The 22,666-nt window shown below is 45.0% G+C and overlaps 1 protein-coding gene across 1 annotated transcript in view; it reads left to right on the top strand.

Moving 5' to 3' along the window:
* The first annotated feature begins 10,840 nt into the window (after positions 1–10,840).
* Positions 10,841–22,666, top strand: part of LOC147995562 (uncharacterized) — a 28,505-nt gene continuing 16,679 nt past the window's right edge. The window contains exons 1-3 of the mRNA XM_087655046.1: positions 10,841–11,027; positions 13,939–14,066; positions 19,521–19,741. Of these exons, the coding sequence (XP_087511172.1) occupies positions 10,841–11,027; positions 13,939–14,066; positions 19,521–19,741 (536 nt within the window). The remainder of the gene's footprint in view (positions 11,028–13,938; positions 14,067–19,520; positions 19,742–22,666) is intronic.

Below are 22,666 nucleotides of genomic sequence, written 5' to 3'. Positions count from 1 at the left end.
TTTGTAAGAAGCCCTGTGAGTGGCTGTAATGAAATTAGGAAGTTCAAGTGTGCCATGTGCTTGCTGCTGGAAGCCTGACGGGGTGCTGGGAGAGGCTTAGTGGCCTGCTCCAGGTTGCAAGACGACTTGATTGCATTCCAGTGCTTCTCATAACCCATCACAGTATCTTACAGTTCCAAGAACCTTTCAAAACTAGTCTCAGGCATTAAGCTTTCCACGCAGAAGATGGGAAGTTAAAATTTCAGTAAGACATCCCATCAGTCACCTCACTGAACCTCCGTGCCTTCCCAGACCCAACACATGGGCTACGACTGGCACAGCACACTTCACCTCCAGGCCAGAGAGGAACAGCTACCTCTTACCTAGCACAAGTCCCTACCTCGAGCATCAGGAAGACAAACATCCCCAGAATTCCTTCTCCCAGGCCCAGAGCCACTGAAGCTATGCTCACATCCAACACCCCATGAGGCAAATGGAGCTATTCTATCCTATTTGTATGTGACAAAATCGAGCTTCAGAAGGCTACTGCTCTTTCCACCCCACCACACTGCCTTCATGCAGGGATGCAGGTGTGCCGTAGGCTGGAGGTCCAACATGTCCACTGTACTCTCCCTTTAAACTAGTCCCAGCCTGACCTTCAAACTCACTCCGGGGCCTCAGCATGGTTTTCCTGTTGGGAAGTTAAGGAGGTTTTTGTAGATAAAACCAATAGAAAACCAACTGCATCTGATATAGAGCAAGAGATAAGAAGTGCAAGCCAGGCAGGTCCTTTGTCCCGGAAGTCCTGAGAAAAACACACTGGAGGTCTGCTCGGTTATAGAGGGGTTAGATAGGGTTGCCCAAAGATATTCATTCGTTTTGAAAAGCAACCCCGGGGTTGGGGATTTAGCTCAGTGGTAGAGCGCTTGCCTGGCAAACGCAAGGCCCTGGGTTCGGTCCCCAGCTCCGAAAAAAAGAAAAAGAAAAAGAAAAAAAAAAAAAAAAAGAAAAGAAAAGCAACCCCACCCCCTGCATAGCTGAGAAAGGTCTGTCGGCTCAAAATATTTTAAACCCTGGGCCCATTCACTTTTATAACATTAAAGCAGAGTCCCAGGGTTGCTTACCTTCTGTGTGGCCCCAAGGGCTCACTTCCTCAGTTTGGGCATCATGGCCTCATTTCAGGGATACAAGGGAGATAGAATCAGGGCTCTGCTAACTTTCTTTCTAGTCTGCACTTCACGATCTCAGGAGCCCAGAGAAATGAGCCTTCCAAGATCACCCACCCTTCCTACTTAACAGGACGTGGGTTATACTGTGGGTATAACCTCCCTCCATTTCCTTCTCCCTCTAGTCCTCTCTCTTTTCCTCCCTCCCTTTTTCCCTCCTTTATACACTTTTTTCTTTCAGGTAAGGACTCTAGCCCAGACTGACCTTGAACTCCTTCTCCTCCTGCCTCTACCTCCCAAATTCTGGTATTACAAGTGTATACCGTCTTACCTAGTTAAGGCAGAATGGGGGGGTAAAACTCATGACCTTGTCCATGCTAAGCAAGAACTATACCAACTGAACTATAGTCCCAGTTCTTTTTTTTGGGGGGGGGCAGAGTCTTATATAGCTCAGGCCAGCCTAGAACCCATGATCTTCCTGCTCCATTTTCCCAAGAGCTGGGATTATACGCATGAGCCATCACGCCTTGCCAAATAGGACTCCAGAGTGTTGGAATCAATGATGAACTAGAGCCCATGTAGCCTAATCTACATATAGGGCAATGGGTCACAAACTGAGGAGTAGAGATGGTAAACGACTCACCAACGTTACATAGTCAATTGCTGACAGTGCCAGGCCTAAGGCCCAGGCCTTCTGATTTGCTCTTGTGTGTTCTTAGGCTTAGACGTGTACTTCAGACAAATAGGAAATGTGTTCCCAGCCAGCATGAGGTGGTAGGAGAGTTGGTGCTTGTAAACAGGTACTTAGTCACCCTAATTTCACAGCCGTGATAATTAGGGGTTGCAATTTATTAAGACTTTATGACATGTTTTTTATGTGCTAGCAATTTTATAATCATTACTTCATTTAACTTCTGTGGTAACCCACGGGGACATGTTATAAGCCTAGGCTTTTCAGATGAAGAGCTTGAGACGTACAGAAGTGGCATAGGGCTGGGAGACAGCCCAGTGAAGGAAGTGCTTCCTTTGTACATAGACAACTTTAGTGTGATCCCTAGAATACACATTAAACAACAACAACAGCAGCAGCAACAACAACAATAACAACAACAACAACAACAGGTGTGAAGTATGTGCTTGTATCCCAGCCAGCGCTGGGGAGGTGGAAATAGATAGCCATGGGGTTTACTGGCCAGCCAGCCTGGCCTACTAAGCCTTAGGCCAGTGAGAGACCCTGTTTCAAAATGGGAAAAAAAATGTGACTTTCTTAGTCTTGTAGCTTAAAAAGGTATGTGAGCATATATATGTATGTGCACACACTTACACATGAGTGCACGTGCATGAACATAAACGCACACACAGAGAGAGAGAGAGAGAGAGAGAGAGAGAGAGAGAGAGAGAGAGAGAGAGAGAGAGGAGTCACACAGCCAGAATGTGATAAAATGAGGGTAAGAATTTAGTTCTGTTTAGTGTAAAGCTTCAACACCAAACCGCCAGACTAATATGTAACCATCCTTTAAAACATGGTCTATGTTGTCCTGGCTGTTCTTACATTCACAGAGCTCTGCCTGCTTCTGGCTGAGATTAAAGATGTGGGCCACCGTGGTGCTGGGCCACAGACAACTTTTACGCATCTTTCTTATTTTACTGTTTGAAATTAATTCATCCAGGACGGAAAGTCAGAGTGTAAAGCTGTAGTTTTTTTTTTTTTTTCTTTTTCTTTTTTTTTTCGGAGCTGGGGACCGAACCCAGGGCCTTGCGCTTGCTAGGCAAGCGCTCTACCACTGAGCTAAATCCCCAACCCCGTAAAGCTGTAGTTAACACAGTCTGACATCCCACAGCAGCCTCCCTCACAGCCTCTGCCACTCAGGCTGCTTCCTTGTCCTCCAGAGTTGCTGCAGCAGGAAGCTGGGAGTGGAGCCTGGGAATGTGTTGTTTCCAGCATGTTCTCCCACGTGTAGCCGCCGCCCCGGTGCTGCTTGTCCATAGGGAGTGCCACTAGCAGAAGGAATCAAAGACAAAGGAAAAATATTGTGTTAGCTGGATGCCCTTGCTCTGGGTTTCACTTTCCACTTAAGGATTTAGGAATAAAATTATTGTCCACGGAGCCTGCGATTATTTTTGCGAAGAAGTAACATAATTTGTTCTGTTTATCTCTCCCTAAGGGCTTCAGAAGGTTTTAGTTGGGGTGATTTGTAAAGAGGGCTAAAGAGTCTGGCTGATAAGCAGAGCCTCTACAGCACTAACACAAGGATTCCAGGCATTTATCTGGTCTCTTTACCACCGCTTGGAAGACCAAAGGCCTGCGTGAGAGCAACCAGCTAAACTTAGGTCACATGTCCATTCCTGAGTCAATCACCACGGAGCAAGGAATATGATGTTCTGATTGGTCAAACCTGAGTCACGTGCCCCTTTCATGCAGAAAGGAAAATGAACCCCAGGAAACGATTCCACCCAGATGCTGGGCTGAAAGTACTCTCCGAGAAAGAAGCATGCATCAGGAGTTTAAGGTTATATATTCTTGGCTACATGGGGAGTTTGAGGCCAGCCTGGAATACATGATATCCTGTCAATAAGTGAATAAACCTTGCTGTTCTGCAGAGCAGCAGCATTCCAGGTGGTAAACGGAGGCACTTGGGATCCGGATAAAGACCGGAGATCATTGATGGCTCCAAATAACTCAGAATCTATTCTCGACTTTCAGTCTGGAGACAAAAGATGCAGCAACTGGGAGAGAGGGAGCAGGAAGTGAGGCCCTTCTCTTTTGCGGCCATGCTGTCTTCTCCAGGAACCTTCGGACAGAGTGTTGCCCTGCCTTTTCCAGTATGTGTAGGGAATCCTATTCATTATTGAAACAGTTGTGTCAAGCTAAATTTTAGAATGGGTCTCTTGATCTGTCTCTACCTCTAGCCCATGTTTTGTTGCATTTTAAAGAAAAATTCCATAAGTGTCATCTGTCCCTTACAATCCCTATCCTTGTGCCACCTGCTATCAAATCCTATCTGTTCCCTTCTAAAGCACAATTGCATTTTGGCCCGCTCCCAGACTACTGTCCTCTTTTATTAACTCAGTGACTTATTAGTAACTATTCGGTTATTTTTTGCCCCCCTCCACTCCAGTGTATAGGCACCAGTCAGTGTAAACTTTCTCACACACAAATCTGATGTCATTACCATCTTACAAGTTTTTAAGGGCTGCTGGATACATCTGGAACGAACTCTGTAGTCCCCAGTGTGGTTACAGAGAAAGCCCCATGCATCTGGTCCCTGCCCACCTCCCTGAGTCCAGCCTCCTTGATGCGTGCTGCTCCAGTCACTAGCCTCTATCCAGGTTATGAACAAGCGGAGTTCCTGCACACTGCAATATCCTGATGTGCTTCCCCAGGCAACTGTTGTACCTGTTGTGCCCTACTCCTTTCTTCATATAGCTCATCCTGTTTATGGCCCAAGACTGGGTTGAAGAAGGCCAGCCGTAGGCTTAGATATTTTTAAAACCTACTTTAATAAGAGTTCTCAAATGTTTCAACCCCTCTTCTAACCAACTATCCAAAGGTAGGGGGAAAAAGATGGTAAATAAGATGTGGACCTGCGGGGCTGGGGATTTAGCTCAGTGGTAGAGCGCTTACCTAGGAAGCGCAAGGCCCTGGGTTCGGTCCCCAGCTCCGAAAAAAAAGAACCAAAAAAAAAAAAAAAAAAAAAAAAGATGTGGACCTGCTTAGAAGTAGTTCTACCTGTTTGGTAGTAGTTTTAGTTTCTATTGTCAGTATACCAGCAGTCCAGTTCAAAAGTGTCAGCGGCAGCATAGTCCAGCAGAAACCTCCAGGCCTCCGCTAAATCTACAAGCATCAGCAGGGGCGATCAGGATCAGCCGGAATTCCAGGAGTTCTCTACTGTGCCTCTCTCAATGAAGTAAAGACCAGTGAAGACCTATGCAAGCTTAGCATTGTCTGTTGAGTCCTACTTAAACTCCCTCCAAACAGCATGTGTCCTCTCATGGGTCTTGCCTCAGCAAAACATCACGTGAGTCTGCATCACATGACACAACCAGAAATTTTCACTTCACCATGCTTTCAAAGAAGTGGTCCTTTATCAACTTTTCAAGTAGCACCCTTACCCCTCTTCAATTCTATCTAGTCTTTTTATTTTATTCTCCTTCCCATCTTACCTTGGTGTGTGTGTGTGTGTGTGTGTGTGTGTGTGTGTGTGTCTTGTTGTTGTAAAAATATAAAAAATAAAAATGACTGTCTTTTATCCCCACTAGGATTGGCATGGCAGTGCCCCAGACTAGCTGCCTCACACTCCCTTACACTTAAATCTGCACATGAAAGAACACACAACACAATAACCTTCGACCCAATTGATAAGATATAATTGCCCACCTAAACATACAAAGCCCAGTACTATCCATCCCTTAAGAACATTAATAACAACCTGTAAAGTTACAGCGTGGAATCTTAATGACACCTGTCATATTGTCCTACCACCGCTTCTCTTCCTGTCCCTCCTGTCTCTTCTTCCTTTTGTTCCAGTCTCCTCCTCTTCCTTCAAACCTTTCTCTCACCCATCCTTCCTTCTCGTCCAATGATAGGCCTCCTTCTATCTTGTGCCTGCCTCACCTGTGACATCATCCCACATGTGTGTGTGTGTGTGTGTGTGTATGTGTGTATGCACATGCCATGGCACAAGTGTGGAGGCCAGCAGACAACCTGAGGGAGTAGATTGTAATAGTAACTTTGACTTGCCTGGTGTAATTGTTGTCTCAGAGGCTTACTGCTAACCTAGGTCTAGTTCTGAGAGCTTCTAGCCTCCATACAATCTGAATGTTTTCAGCCTCTGAGTCTTTTGCCGAATATTCTCACCCTTGTATTCTTTCTGAATTCTAATTGGCTAGCTCAACTCAGATGGTCTGCCTCAAACTCCTCTCCAAGTTGACTTATTCAATCTGGCCTTTTCTTGGCCTCTGGATTGCTTTGCTTGGCCTCAAACTAACTCTAGCAATCTCTTCTAATCTTCTAGTTCCTTCTCATTGTCCTGCTCATTCTATCATTGCCTGTGTCTAGCTTGTCTTCAATCTCCGTGAAACTCTCCCAGTAAAACTGCCTCCTTTTTCCTCCCTGTTCTTCTCTGTTCTCCCTCTCCACTCTGCTGCACCGCTTTCCATGAGCTCTACTGTATTCCTGCACTGTACTCTCTTGTACCATCTGTTTCTTCCTTAAGTAGCTTCCCTTCCCCCTCTATCTTTGTGAGAATTGGGCATGTCCTATTCTGTTATTTATCACTTTTTCTACCACTCAATTAGACATCACTTTCAAACATGGCTGTTTCCTTCTACAAACTAACTTTACCTTTAGTGTTTGAGATTAAAGATGGATATTAAGGGCATATCTGTATTCAAGCCAGAGGGATTAATGGTGTGTGCTAAGGACTCAGCCACACCCTAATTAGGAACAAGTTCTTTCAGTAAATAACACAATCCTGGGGTTCACAGTGAGATCAAATATCATGCAAGAGTAGAGTCTTTCTACAGTGTGGGTTTTGGGGACTAAACTAGGGTCCTCAGGCTTTCCTGGTGGAAGAAGAGAACCAATTGTCCTGAAAGTTATTCTCTGACCTACACATATTTTGTGGCAACCCCTCCCCTCATATCACACACTCACACACATCTCATGCAAATATACCCCCCCATGGGCACACTATGTAGGTTTGAATAAAAATGACCTGCATAAGCCCATAGAGAGTGGCACTATGAAGTGTGGCTTTGTTGGAGGAGGTACGTTACTAGGGGATTGGCTTGAGGTCTTAGAAGTTCAAGCCAGGCCTGGTGACTTAGTTCTCTGTCTGAGGCCTGCTGATCTGGATGCAGAATTCTTAGTTCCTTCTCCAGCACCATGTCTGCCTACATGCCACCATGCTTCCTACCATGACAATAATGGACTAAACCTCTGAACTGTAAGACAGCCCCAATTAAATGTTTTCCTTTGTAAGAATTTCCATGGTCGGGGTTGGGGATTTAGCTCAGTGGTAGAGCGCTTGCCTAGCAAGCGCAAGGCCCTGGGTTTAGTCCCCAGCTCCGAAAAAAAGAAAAAAAAGAAAAAAGAAAAAAAAAGAATTTCCATGGTCATGGTATCTCTTCACATCAATAGAAACCCTTAACTGACACACACACACACACACACACACACACACACACACACACACACTCTCTCTCTCTCTCTCTCTCTCTCTCTCTCTCTCACACACACACACACACACACACTCTCTCTCTCTCTCTCTCTCTCTCTCTCACACACACACACACACACACACACACACACCCCTAAATAAAGAAACATTGAAATTGTGAATACTGAAAAATAATACAATATAATCTTTTTCACCAAAGAACTAGCTGACATTTGAGTTGGCAAGCACCTTTCCCCCTAAGCCATCTCTCTAGCCCTCTACTTATTCTTTCTTGGTGGTCTTTGTGTTCCCTCCATGACAATTGCCATAATTCATATTTATCATTGTGTTTATACACTTGCTCACTGACTAATCCGTCACTTTGTACATCTCACGAAGGCAGAAAAAGCATTTCCTAGTGTATCTCAGTGCTTGTAAACCCCACTCGTATTTCTGCTTCTTTTTTTCATAGTGGGGTCTTGTTATAACTCAACCCTGGCTCATGCTTCATGTGACCCAAGCCTCCCGAACAGTTGGGACTACAGGTGTGGGTGTGCTTAGTTCTCCACAGAAATAAAAAGAAGAAAAGAAAAAGAAAGCAGAGGCCAGGCCACATGTAGTCCAGGCTGGTCTTGACCTTGTTACTTAGCTGAAGATAAATTCGAACTTCGGATCCTCCTGCTTTCACCTCTCACGTACTGGGATTACAGATGTGTGCACATAAACTCTCAGTTTATGTGGTGCTGCTGGTTGAGCCCAGAGCCTCGTGAATGTAAGGAAGCACTCTACACCTACTGAGGTACATCCTCAACCCTCATGAATACCTTTTTGAATGAAGGAACAAGAATTTGCAGAATTAAAGACATTGTTCCTGTCTCTTCTTTGGAAGGCGTCATCAGGCCTGTGAATCTATCATTCTGTAGAGAGGACAATCCCAGTCCAAGCGATGGTAACTGGCTTAGCTTGCTTTCCATCCCCAATAGTTCTGCCCAAGAGTGAAGGGGCAGTTGAGTCTTCCCCAGTCCCTTTAAAGTGGCATATGTGCTTGACTTCGTCCCAAGTTCTCAGGACCTCTTAACCTCTGCTATCACCTTCTGCCCAAATATGGCTACAGGTACAAGTGCCTGGGCCTTAGATTTTTCTAAAACGAATTTCATGGGGAAGAATCTGATAAATTCAGAAATACTGAACTTGGGGCTGAGATGTCTTAGTGTGTCAAGGGTCTTGCCATGCAAACTCGGACAACCTGAGGTTGAGCCCCAGCACCTATGGTGGAAGGAACATGGTGGAACCAGTTCCCAAAAGTTGTCCTCTGATCTCCACAAGCTCCATGATACCTCCCCACTACCACACACACACACACACACACACACACACACACACACACACACACATTTCTCACGCACAAAGAAATACTGACATTACGAATAGCAAAGAGAATACAGAGTGAAGAAACACTGACCAGTGAAGAGAATACAACTTTTCTCATCAAATAGTTAACTGACATTTGTGGTGGACAAAAAACTTGGGGGAGTATTTCCCACTGAACTGAATGTATAATTTCCAAGGCCCAACACAACAGGAATATGTGGGCCCCCTTTGAAAAGTCACTAAGAGACTCACGATAGTCAAGCACTCAGCCACGTGTAAGGGCCTTTCAGTGCCCGGGTCCTGGAAGTCAGCCAGGAGATTTGTTCGGATTCGTGAGCTGCCCATGCATGGTTTGTGGATACCACAGCTCCCCAGAGACCCTTCCCCTCAGCCCCAGATGGATACCTCTTACAGATAGCCAAGACACACAAGGTCTAGAGGAGGATGCTGCTGCCACTTTCCCAGACACTTCCTTGTGGTTTCCAGCTAAGTTAGCTGACTCAGAGCAGAGCCAAGTTTATTTTATCTAGTAGCTGAAGGAAGCAGGGAAGTTGTTTTTGTAAAACTCCCTACGAGGTAAACATGATGATATTCTTTCATTCTGTTTACAGGACACATTGGCACGGAGGGAGCCTCTGTTGCCACTACAGACAACTGTTTACCTGTTCCTTGCACACACCGTTAGCATAAGAGGCAGCTGTCACCAACCTTCACTGTTGAAAGGAGGACCAGGTCTTGGAGAGGAAGAGTTGTGACCTAGGGTGGTGACTGCAGGAGAATGGGAGGGGTTACTGGCTCACACTTCCTGTAAGCTACCAGCGGAAACGCCACTACATTTGCCAGCTCCTTCAATTAAATATATTTATGAGGCGTTGACGATGCGATTATGTATTGAATTGAATTCAGTTTTTTAAAAAGCAATACAGTCTTTTAAAACAAAAAAATATGTGAAAGTTTATGGTTAGGAGAAAAACAAAAAACTCTTCCAAATAACCTCCCTGAAGTCAGAATAACTAGTTTTTTGTTTGTTTGTTTCTGACAGAAATACCGTTTATATAAACACATGGATAGACACGCATCTTCCCTCCTCTGCGTTTTCTCTCCTCCTTTTAAGACAGTGACGGTATGTCTAAACCCTATTCTGTACCTCGCTTTTCCTGTATCCTGGGGGCCATCCTCTATTGCTTCATAGAGAGGGTTCTTTTTATAGATGTGCATAGTATCCTCAGTGCACAAAGGTACCATCATTTTTGTAGCCAGGTATGCTAGGCTCCACCTCCCATTATCATTCAAAGTCCCTCAGAAAGGACCAGAGTTTGGCTTCTACACCCATGTTAAGCAGTTAACAACCACCTGTAACTACAACTCCAGGGGAACTGATGCCTCTGGCCTCTGAAGGGCACTCATATTCACATTTGCATATCTGTGTGCACACACATGTGTGCATACACATACACACACACTGACACATAACTAAAAACAAAACAATTTTTAAATCATCCCTCTGGGTACCAGAGTGTGTACGTTTGATACATACTACCTTTCAGCTCTGCCAATCTTGGCACTGGGCATCCAATACCCACTTTATGCTAACACTGGAGACACAGCGGCGGTACTTTTGGGTCTGTCTTTTCAGGGATCCAGAGTCTAAGTAGAGGAACTCAAAGTTTGAGAGAGTGGTAAAATGTGGAGGTGATGTGGTAGAGCTTGGGGTGCTGTGTCCCTGGTGTCCAGAATGGCTCCTCAACAATGGACATCTCCTGGGACAACTGAGCTGTCCTTGTGCAGGTAGAGGGATGGCGCCAGACGGTGGAAACAAACTCAGTCCTTTGGATTTGTGTGATTCTGTATTATTTATAGTTTGCTTGCTTGAGGCAGGGTTCCACTATGTCACTTTGGCTGTCCTGGAGCTTACTATGTAGATCAGCTGGCCTCGAACTCCTTAGTGCTGGATAAGAGGTGTGCAGCACAGCACCTACTATGCATGGATCTGAATAATTTTAAGACATTTCAGATTCTTTCCTATCAACTGGTTGTCTAAACAACAGCACTTAGTTTTATAGGGGTGAGGGTGTTTAGAGGCATTCCCCCTCTCCCTCTCGCTCTACCCACTCTCTTATTTTTACAAAAGAGCACACTCTTTTACTCTGACCTCCAACAGGGATGCCTCTCACACTATCTGAAGACAGATTTCAGAAGAGCAGCCCGGAGGTGGCCTGGGTGGTCTTGGTGCACATTCCTCAAGCTGACAGAGCTCAAGAGTTTTCCTCCTCTCCATGTGGCCAGCAGCCTTCAAAAACTATGCCATCGAAAGTGTCTATGGTGGCGGCAGCTCAGTCAAAGAGTCCAGGTGACCGGTTTTTTTTTTTTTTGTTGCTCTCAGTCATGTGCTTCAGATGTATGAAGAACCCAAAGGCTTTGTGTAGGGAATGCCTGACTAGAAACCTAAGTGTGTTGGTTAGGATTTAAGGGATGATGTTCAAAACTTTGACCTGTCAGCTCAGCAGCAAAATTGACCATTCAGGCAGAAGGCTCTCCTGGACCAGGTGAGCGTGTGTCTTCTATGGCTCTCCTGGACCAGGTGAGTGTGTGTCTTCTACTCCTGCAGAGGCTCATACTTGGCAGCTCTGCTTTCTGTCTGCAGGGCAGATAGATTCTTATCAACCTTGATTTTAAAATGATTCTTGGGGCCAGAGTGATGACTCAGTGAGTAGCCCTTGGTGTGCAGGTGTGGGTATCTGAGTTCAGTCCCTTATCCCTCATGTAAAAGTAGGGTACAGTGCTCACCTGTCACTCCAGCACTTGTAGGGTGAGAGCAAGCAGATTTAGGGGCCTTACTGGTGAACTCCAGGTTCAAACAATAAGGTGGCAATAAAAAGGTGGTGAATGATCGAGGACACGTGTATCATGGGCAAGTGTGCCTGCACACAATCACATGCACAAAGACACACAGACACATAGACACACACACACACACATACACACACACACACACACACACACACACACACACACACACACACACATATTCTCACCTTTCAACTCCCAGCTCAGATATGCCTTGTCCATGAACTCTCCCCTCTTCTAGGCTAATGTAAGCCTTATGGTGGTTGAAAGCATCATCCTTTTCCCCTACCAGGTCTTTTGGGGCAGAAACATTTCTGTTCTGAGCATGCACCATAAAGCCTCGCCCATACTAGTTCTACAGTGCACACAGTGCAGAGTCAAAACACTGTCCCCGGCTTGCTCTGACACTGTGCATAGAGATGCATGCTGGCAGAGTGTAGTGAAGGGTGATTAGCACATTGTTGCTTGAAGTTGTTCTAGCAGGTCTGTTTCCCAACCAAGTCGATACTGGCTTATTTTCTGTTTTGGGTCTCATTTCGCTAGAATGATTAAACAAATGGGAAATCATCAGAAACCACAGCAGAGTCTGATGGGGTGGAGGAAAAGGCAGAAATAAACTTGTGGGGCTGCGGGGAGGGTGATAAAAGAACTGGGCAAGTCTTAGAGATTGGGTGGCCCAGGCTAAACCTGGACCAAAAAGCAGATGCAAAACAAGACCAGATGGCAGAGTGCTCAGAGGAACAGCTTCATGAGAAGTCGAGCTGACTCCAAATAACTTCACCCTGGGAACCAGTCAGCTACTCTAACTCGTAAGAGAAGGAGGATAGAGTTGTTCTAAAAGTGTTTTGTTGCTTTCCTGGAAAGAATACGGAACAGAAGAAATTCCAGCCTGTTCCTGCCTTCTCTAAGGGTTCTTTGGGGCCGAGGGTGCCATTTCTCTCTCTGGAGAAAAGAAACCCAGAGTGCCTTCTATTCCTGGGGCGGCTGGGAGAGAGGATGCTGGCCTCCCAAATTCTTCCCCTTGGTGGAGGAGGCTGAATGTGCTGAGTTCTCAAATGGGTTCAGAGGCAGGTCTAAGCATGGAAAGCCTCCACAGTACTGAAAGATCTGCAAGGAATAAGAAGCCCCAGTACCCAAGGGAGTCACAAAAACATGTGGCCCAGGGAAGGGGTCCACAAAAGGAGAGGCAAGGAAACCTGCGTCCTCCTGGAGCTGCCGCTGCTGCTGCTGCTGTGAGCTTTTGTACCAATCCCCTCCATCAGATCCCAAGGACCCAATGTTGGTTCCATGTATCCCACACACAGTAGATTTGAAGCAGAAGGTGCTTCAAAGTGAGATGTGCTGTCAGGCATAAAACACACCCTAGATCCTAAAGTCTTTGTATGGACAGAGAATATAAAATATCTATTCTGTAACTTTTATGATAATTACATGCAGATATGGTAGCATTTTTGAAATACAGCTTTAGAGAAAAATTATGTTTTGCTGGGCATGGTGTTGCACATCTTCAATCCCGGCGGTTGGGTTGGGGTCAGGGGCAGAGGTGAACAAGTCACTGTGGGTCAGCCATGTTTACAAACTTAGTTCCAGTTGGGACTCTATAGTTTAAAGGAAGGAAAGAGAGAGATTTAAAAGAAAGAAAGACAAAAGTCTGATGCTGCGTTGTGGGTCCAAAGCCAACCTTAAGTCTTGTTTTGCTTTGTTGCTGTTGTTTTGAGACAGGATCTCTCTATGGAGACCAGGCTGGCCTCCAACTCACACAGATCTCTCTGCCTCTGCCACCCAAGAGCTGAAGTCAAAGGACCATGTCAAACCTTATGTCTCATTCTTCAGGGAGCATCTGCTTTATTACCCAGACCACGTGCCTTACTAGCTTGGAGCTTCCCTGATGAGGCTAGCTAGGCTGGTTGGCCAGCGAGCTGTAAGGCTCTGCCTATCTTCTTCTTCCTGGTGCTGGGATTACAGTCGCCTGCCACTGATCTGGTTTTGTCTATGAGTTCTAGGAATTAAACTCAGGTCATTATGTTTGCAAGGTAAGCTCTTTACTGACTGAGCCGTCTCCTCAACCGAAGAAAATTTTAATTTATTTGTTTCTTTTCTAATTATTTTTGACTTCCCTAAACTGTCATTAGCTATGTATTTTACAAACATTACTTGTATTAGCAGTGGTGGAGCAGCTGGGAAATATCGTACCTTCTCCAAATTGCATTGCAGCGTCCACCCGAGGTGTGATCAGCTGGTACCTTTCTCTAGGACCAGCACTTCTGATAACCTATGGTTCCAGTCCACCTGTGGTTGTGGGATGGTTTGGTGATTGGCTTGGTGTCAAGATTTCTGCTAATCACTTTATGAATGGATCAATGAGGAGAGGAACCCTTAGGAATCTGGATGTGGTATCTTCATCAACCCAGTAGGTATTCCGGACTCTCAGAGCCTGGGAGAAAGGTGGAGGAGTGGCTACAGAGCTCCTGCAAATGGAGTCACAGGTGTCTGTGAACTGCCCAATACGGGTGTTGGGAACAAAGCTCAGATCCCCTGGAAGGTATGTATAAGTAAGTATATGTTCTTTATTGAAGAGTCATCCCTCTAGGCCCTCCCTATTAAAAATGCATCATTTCATTTAATCAATCATAAAAGCCTAAGAGCCCATAGAAAGGAGGAGGATCTGGCACATTCACTATGCCAAGAGATGGAGCCTCTAACCTGTAGATTAGAGGACTCCTAAATGACGGGAGGTCAATGTGCTTTCTACAGGTTTTTTCTTTAAAAAAAAAAATCATGTTTTTAATGTACACATTTTCTTGGGGTTGGGGGTCTAGACTGGAGCAAACTAGAGTTTTGTATCCATGGAAAAAAGAAATTGTTGGTAAGAAGTTAAACAAGACACAGGGCAGATATCTACAAAAAGCACTGGCAAGCAGACACCATGGCAGGGGACTTGTGTCAGGAGAACAGAAGCATTGACTGTGGACTTTGAATATGGTAGTCTGAGAAGGTTGCTCTGAGAACAGGACATTGACGTAAGTAAGCCTTAGGGAAATGAGGCAGCGAACTCTGAGGGATCCCAGAGGAATCCTGCTGGGGTTCTCAGAGCAGCAGGCTTGAGCAAGAAAGGATCTCACTTGCTTTGGGACATTAAGGAGGCCAGTGTCTGTTGGAGGCCAGAGGAGAAAAGACGAAGCTGGGGACCAATGGTGAGCAGACAAACTTGGGGCTTTCAGGCCATCAACCTGCTTTTGGGCACCACTCTGAGTGTCTTGTGGGCACTTGGAGAGGGATGGGCTGAGGCATGGTGACGTGACTGACTGTACCACAGGATCAGTGGGAGGAAGTTGGGGACGTCAGATGACAACACGTTAATTAGGGTAAGATGAAAAGGCAGCTGCTACCAGGGTGGTCAGGGGTGAGATGGATGATTGGCCCAGAGCTGCCTGGGTGGCCGTCTAGGTTTTCGTTTCTTTCCCACACTGCAGGCAGCAGAGCTATTCCTGAGGCGAAGGCAGGGACAGCTGGCTGGCTCTGTCCACACCCTCACTGCTTCCTTCTGCCTCCCAGCTGCCACCTAGCCTCTCTGGTCTGTTGGTTCACCAAGTTCTGCTTGACTTGGGGTGTTTTTTTTCTGTGGAGGTGACTATCTGCTCTGCAATTGGTTTCTTGTCATTATTCAGCTTTCTGTCCAGATGTCATCCCTCAGACAGGTCTTCTTATACCACAGCCCTAAGGAACCTCTTAAATGCTATCCAAGTCCATCATGGACACCCAGTTCTCTAACTTCCTGGTCAATATATATATATAATTTATTAGCTTACTTCTTTATTGTGGAGATGTGATTGGAGTCACTGCTGTGTCCTCAATGCTAAGGTAGGGCTGAGAGAACAACAGCACAGGTAATACCCAATGTAACAAGCTATGGGTCTGTCTGTCTGTCCTGTTCCTTAAACTAGAGGTAAGGAGGCATAGGGCGTGGACTTGGACTCCATTGACTGTTTATTCACTTCCTATTGGGTGAAATTCTTCAAGCTTCAGTTTTACTATTCTCGAACTGGGGATTTTCCACATACTCACCTCATGGGATGTCACAAGGAACGATGACAGAGAGCAAAATGAGGTGACTGGTCTTATACCTGGACCTGCCATGGTTGCCAACAACTCTCCTATATATATCATTCTTATTATATTGTCTAATATATATTTGAGCTCTGGAGTTAAGAGAGGTGGCTCAGCTCCCCCAAGTCATTGATTTTTAAAGTATTTATTACTTTCATTATAAAGATTAAATGGTGTTTGCATAATTGATGTGCAAAATAATCAGATTATGCAGATTAAAGATGTATAATTATACAATTATAATTCAGTGAAAGTGTCTTAAAATAAGTACAGTAAATAGAAAGAGACACTTTAAAAAGATTTATTTAGGGCTGGAGAGATGGCTCAGCGGTTAAGAGCACTGACTGCTCTTCCAGAGGTTCTGAGTTCAATTCCCAGCAACCACATGGTGGCTCACAACCATCTGTAATGGGATCTGATGCCCTCTTCTGGTGAGGACAGCGACAGTGTACTCACATATATAAAATAAATAAATCTTAAAAAAAAAGATTTATTTATTTTAATTTATTTTTTTAAAACCTTTTGTGGATTCTTTGTGAGTTTCACATCATGCACCCTAGTCTCATTCATCTCCATATCTGCCCTTCACTTTTGCAACCTCCCCCTAAAATAAAAAGCACACACAAACACGTGAGACATAGAAAGCATCTCACTGTGGAAGCCGTAGTGTATCACAGTGTGTCCCACAGTCTACCCCTCACATTTTCACTTGCACGTGTTCATTGCAATGAGTCATCAGTCTAGTTCAAGGTCTCTGGCTTCTGTGACACCATCAATATTAGATCCTCAGCAGGACTCCTCTCACTCATCCTGTTGTGCCTGCTGTCATGTGCAGCTTTCGGACAGCAGGACTGGCCCTTTCATACATTCCAACCATTCACAGGTGATATAGATTTTGGGTAGGTCAACTCAGAGCCCTGGATCTGAGCCCACACGGCAGCTGAGCCGTCAGCATACAGGCTCTACCTTAGCCCCACCACCAGGGTGAGCTCTCCAGCACTGCTCTGGCTTTGGCTTGCATGTATATATGTGTTCCCCTGCATGTGTCTGGTGATAGCAGAGGTCAGAAGAGGATGTCAGAACCCCAACTGTAGTTACAGATAGTTGTTAACCACCGTATGGGTGCTGAGAACACAACCTGGGTCCTCTGCAAGAGGCTCTAATCACTGAGTTATCTCTCCAGCCCCAAGATGAATTTTTTTTTTTATTAACTTGAGTATTTCTTATATACATTTCGAGTGTTATTCCCTTTCCCGGTTTCCGGGCAAACATCCCCCTCCCCCCTCCCCTTCCTTATGGGTGTTCCCCTCCCAACCCTCCCCCCATTGCCGCCCTCCCCCCATAGACTAGTTCATTGGGGGTTCAGTCTTAGCAGGACCCAGGGCTTCCCCTTCCACTGGTGCTCTTACTAGGATATTCATTGCTACCTATGGGGTCAGAGTCCAGGGTCAGTCCATGTATAGTCTTTAGGTAGTGGCTTAGTCCCTGGAAGCTCTGGTTGCTTGGCATTGTTGTACTTTTGGGGTCTCGAGCCCCTTCAAGCTCTTCCAGTTCTTTCTCTGATTCCTTCAATGGGGGTTCTATTCTCAGTTCAGTGGTTTGCTGCTGGTATTCGCCTCTGTATTTGCTGTATTCTGGCTGTGTCTCTCAGGAGCGATCTACATCTGGCTCCTGTCGGTCTGCACTTCTTTGCTTCATCCACCCAAGATGAATTTTTGACCAGAGAAGCTCTTTATTCTTTAGAGCTTGTCTAAATCAGCCCATTTCTACCTAAATAGCATCTCACTCTGTAGATTGGCCTCAGACTCAGAGCAATCCTCCTGTTTCAGCCCCCCACCCCCAAACTGTAACAGCAGGCGCTAGCCATCATGCCCAGCTGCTAGTCCTTTCGTTTTATAAACGAGGAAATAAAACCCAGAGAGAGGAAGGAACTTAACCAAAGCCCTGGACTCCAGCTTCAGTTCTGTGCTTGTTCTGTAAGGCTTACAGTAGATGACCCACATATTCTTCCAAATATTTTTCCTAAGAACAAAAGCAGCTAAAACACAGCTACACTACTAAACCAATCCAGACTTTTGGACAGATCTAAGTTTTAGGGAAAAATTTTTTTTGATGCATGGAGACAAAACCCTAAGACATCATTTGATTTGTTGGATGAATGACTGTTTACTATAAACATTAAAAAAATTGAAATCCCAGCTACTCAGGAGACTGAGGCAGGAAGGCAGGATTATTTCAGTCTAGAAGATTACAATAAGTCTGAGAAATGTGGTGAGACTCTGCCCCTGCTTCTTAAATTGATATATATGTATATATATATATACACATACGGACATACGGACGGGTGGATGGGTGGGTGGGTGGATAGATAGAGCAAGCAGAGAGAGCAAGGAGGCATCTATCAAAGGATGGTAGCATAGGGTGGCAGAAGGATTTGAAGTTCAAGGATTCAAGGACAGCCTGGGCTATATGGAAAAGAAAGAACTTATGCCTAAAATGCCTTCGGTGTTCTAAAGGTAAATTTAGGATTTAAAAATTAAATTTAAAATTTAAAATTTAAAAATTTAAAATGTAGAAAAAATAAAGATCATCTACAGGGTTACCTTTCAATGTTTGAGTCTTTTTCTAGACACCATGGAATTTTCCCTAGCACGCATTGTTTAATTGTTCTCCAGCTTTTCACTGGGTATTGTCCTCTGGCTTATCTGATAGCATATGCTGTAGTCCCAGTTCCTAGAGATGCAAAGGGTTGACAATATTGGGTTCCAGTTGGCTTGGGCGAGCTTTTCCTTTAACACTATGCCTCTCTTTTCAAATCACTTCTTAGAACTCAGGACAAAGTTATAGCCGACCAAAGATAGCCCCTGAGATTTCCCACATGTGCTTCTCTTGCTGAAAGTTCTCCCTCCTCTAATTAATTGTCTTAAAAATGTAAAGATCTCAGTATCTTGTTGAACATTCTTTGTAGAGGAGAGCATGGTGAAGTGGTACAGTGGTTAAGAGCACTCGCTGATCTTCTAGTAGATCTGGGTTCGGTTCCCAGTCACCCACATGACCACTTACAAATAGTCTTTCATTCTAGATGCAGGGCCTGCTGGAGGTACCAGGCACACACTTGGCACACACGCATCCTTTTATTTTTATTATTTTTTTTAAAGGAAGGCAAAGTAGAAGTCAGTGTAAATCCATCGAAGATTGAATCAAATAACACAAGGCCTTCTTTCCTGCCGCCCTGTTTCTGATTAGAGCAAGGAATTGCCTTAGTAAGTAGAAGAATGTTGACAGGGAGAAACCGTACAGCTTTGTTTCACTTATGTAATGATATGGGGCTGAGGGCGGCATATGCATCTAAGCTCAGTGGATGCAAACATTTGAACCCACTTGGATAGCCAGCCAGCATCCACCTAAAAAGCCGGGCACAAATGTGCATTTCTTACCCAGGAAGATGAGGCCAGGCAAACCCCTGAGCCCCTTTGACTGTTCACTCTGGCTAAGTTGGCTCTCTCCAGGTTCAATGAGATCCTGTCTCAAAAAATAAAGGAAAGAGCTATGGAGGAAGACGTCCAGTGTTGACCTCTGGCTTCCACATGCAGACAGACACAAGTGAATACCCGAATGCACATATGCATATACATGAATATATATGCATGCTCTCCCCCCATGAATCAAGCAACACTTTACCTTAATAAAGTTCCAGGAGTGAGACTGACTATTGCTTGTCTTAAAAACGTCCCAAGATGCTTATTTACATACATAAATATACATGTGTAATAACTTTCTATATCATTAGTGCACTTTTTGGGTAAACACATGCTGTTTCGTTAATTCAAAACAACTCAACTTTTGTGGTATGACTGCCAAAAATGCACAGTCTGATTATAATCATTAGGGAAACATCCAACAAAACCCAGACAGAGAGCAGCGTTCTGCAAAATCACTCATCTCACCTCTAAAGGACAACAACAACAACAATGACAACACCAACAGCAACAGCAGCAGCAGCAGCAGCAGCAGCAGCAGCAACAGCAACAGCAGCAGCAGCAGCAACAGCAGCAGCAGCAGCAGCAGCAACAGTCCAATAGCTCAAAAACCAAAAGCGACAGAATACAGGTAAACAAAGAGACACAGCCCTTGGAGATAAGATTTTCTTCTGCTGCAATGGGATTATGGAGATAATTTGAGAAATTTGGATAAAGTCTCACAATTGAATAATAAGGTATATTAATACCATAACCTTCTCTCAAATGATTCAGAACAAATACATTTGGAGTGTGTGTAGGAGAAAAGGAAGGAGGGAAGGAGGGAGGGAAGAGGGAGAGACTAAGGAAGAGAGAGGGAAAATGATAAACCAACCAGGAACTGTTACTAGTTGGGGAATCTGGGAGATACACTTAATGTAATTCTCATTTTTTTTTTTTTTGCGATTTCTTTTTAAGTCTGAAATTGTGTCAAAATAAATTAAAACCCACAAACTTTAAAATGTCCTCACATGAATAGGATAGGCACCACCTTTTGAAATATAAGAATAAGATAGGTTGTTCGTTTGTTTCCTCCTCATTTCCTCTGTAAAACTAGTTCACAGTGCAGGGTTGTACTGTTTTCACAAACCTGATTCAAGGCTATAACAAACACTGGTCCAGTGCTCAATAGAGGGCGCTGTAACATTGCAAAGCCTGAGCCACAACCCACGTGCTTAATGTGGATTTGGAAGTGTTGACCAGTAGGACCATGGCGTTGAGATTCTCACAACTGAACTGTATCCACGACTTGTTTTACAAATGAGCCCACTGAGATGCAGAGAGGGAAACACGTTGCTCAAAGCCACAACCACAAGTAGCACCTCCTGCTGATACTGAGAGCATAGTTGGCGTTTCTCCAAGGTCTCCCTAGGTTCCTAACCCATACTAAGTGCTTTGGGTTGCAAGACACTTTTCTGCTTCCACTCCTTTTGAGTTCTGAGCTGAGATCCAGTAACTCAGAATCTTGACTGGTGTCACAACAAACAAACAAACGAAAAGAAATCCTGGCTGTTCCTACAGCTAACTTGACATTCCCTGCCATAGTTCTGCCTTGGAATGTACTCTGAAAGAACTCACCATATACAAGGGGAGGCAGAACAGCCATCGCAGTGGAAGGGAGCTGAGACTCTCCTGATGGATATATGTGTGCTGGCAAGAAGCCAGAAGCCCAGAGAAGGAAGGTTGCTGGGACTCAGGGAGGCAGAAGGGAGGGAGCAAGGTGCAGTTAGGGAGTTAAGAGGCCCATGAAATCTAGAAAGTCGGGCTGGGGAGATGGCTCAGGGGGGAAAAGCTGCTTGTTGCCAGGCCTGACAACCCCAACTTCCATCCCTGGAACACACATGACAGAGGGAGAGAGCCAGTTCCCACAAGTTATACTTTTCCTCCATACTTACACTATGGCACCGTGCACGTGGGAGCATGCACACCTGTACACACACACACCTGTACACACACACACCTGTACACACACACCTGTACACACACACCTGTACACACACACCTGTACACACACACCTGTACACACACACCTGTACACACACCTGTACACACACACACACCTGTACACACACACCTGTACACACACACACCTGTACACACACACCTGTACACACACACCTGTACACACACACACACCCACACACCCCAAATGTAAAAAAAAGAACAAAATAACAAGATATATTTAAGACAATGAGAAAGCTGAGACAGAGAGAAAATGAAGAGGGAAACAGGGCCACGCATGTGAAAAATCTTGATTTCTCTCCATGCAGTTACCCTAGAACCCCTATTGAATCTAGAAGCTAGTCTTTATGTTAGGGCATCCACCAGAAACACCAAGGATCCCTTCCACTTCTCTCTACCTATAGCAAACTCCAGCTCTGGCCCTCCACTTCTGTCTACACCCCACCCCAACTCTGGCCCTCCACTTCTGTCTATACTCCACCCCAGCTCTGGCTGTATCGCCTCTAACAAGATTGCACACTGCTCCTCTTGCTCCTGTCCTTGGACTTCTCATAACTCATGCTCTACAAAACAGCCAGAATTACCTTTTAAAATATACATCTTAACAAATGCTTTAGTTTTTAAGCGCATATGTTGAGTGTATTGCACAATCTGCCCTTGGAGGACAAAAGAGGGTGTTGGATACTCTGGAATTGTGAGTTGCCCAACATGGATGCTTTGGCCTTGGGTCCTCTGGAAGAGCAGTGAGTACTGCCTTTCAAGTCTCTGAAATATGTATCTGCCTAGCTGCCTCTCTAGTCCCTAAAATACACATTTCAGCAGCCATGCTAGAAGTAGTAAAAGTTGGTCCAGGCTCTGCCACCGCTGGTGCTCTGCTATGACGATAGAGATATGAAATTTGGTTTGGATCCTGCCTTCTGGAAGGGAAGCATGGAAGGTATATTTCCATCCAACTATTAATGCTTCAACCATGGGATTAAGCCCTGAGGTTTTTTTTTTTTGTACTTATGAAGATGACAAGATATCATTCCATAGTATTAAAGCAAAATTAAAAATAATTGAGCTAATGTTCACCATACACTTATTCTTGCGCTGGGGTGGGGGATGGGGAGCACTTTCATGTATTTCATCATAGCACTCTCAGAAGAGCTTCTAATTGGACAGAGCTCTCCATCACTTTCAACAGGTCAAAATGCCTTGCCAGGCTTCTCCTGAGCTGGCCTCCTTCTGACGCACCTTTCTTGCTTTCTCCTGCTGCCTTGAGGACTCTCAGAGATGGTTCTCACCCTGGGGACTCTATACTTGTGTCTCCCTCAGTCTGGAACATCCTGTGGTCTGGTCCGTAGATGGCTTTTGGCTCCCTGTCTTGAAAGTCTTCCATAAATGTGACTCTTGGAGAGGACTGCCTAACTGCCAGGTTCATCACCCCTCTTCCAAATGTTCTGCGTCTGCATGGTATCCCCTCACTTGTTTCTGTGTCTCTTACGTCCATCTCCCCCTCTAGACTTCATGCTTCTGGAATATAGGATCTTGCTTTGGTCATCATACTGGTGTC

This window comes from Rattus norvegicus, chromosome 3 (assembly GCF_021556685.1).
Source record: "Rattus norvegicus strain SHRSP/BbbUtx chromosome 3, alternate assembly SHRSP_T2T, whole genome shotgun sequence".
NCBI classification, from domain to species: domain Eukaryota; kingdom Metazoa; phylum Chordata; class Mammalia; order Rodentia; family Muridae; genus Rattus; species Rattus norvegicus.
This window is presented reverse-complemented; position numbering and strand designations above follow the sequence as displayed.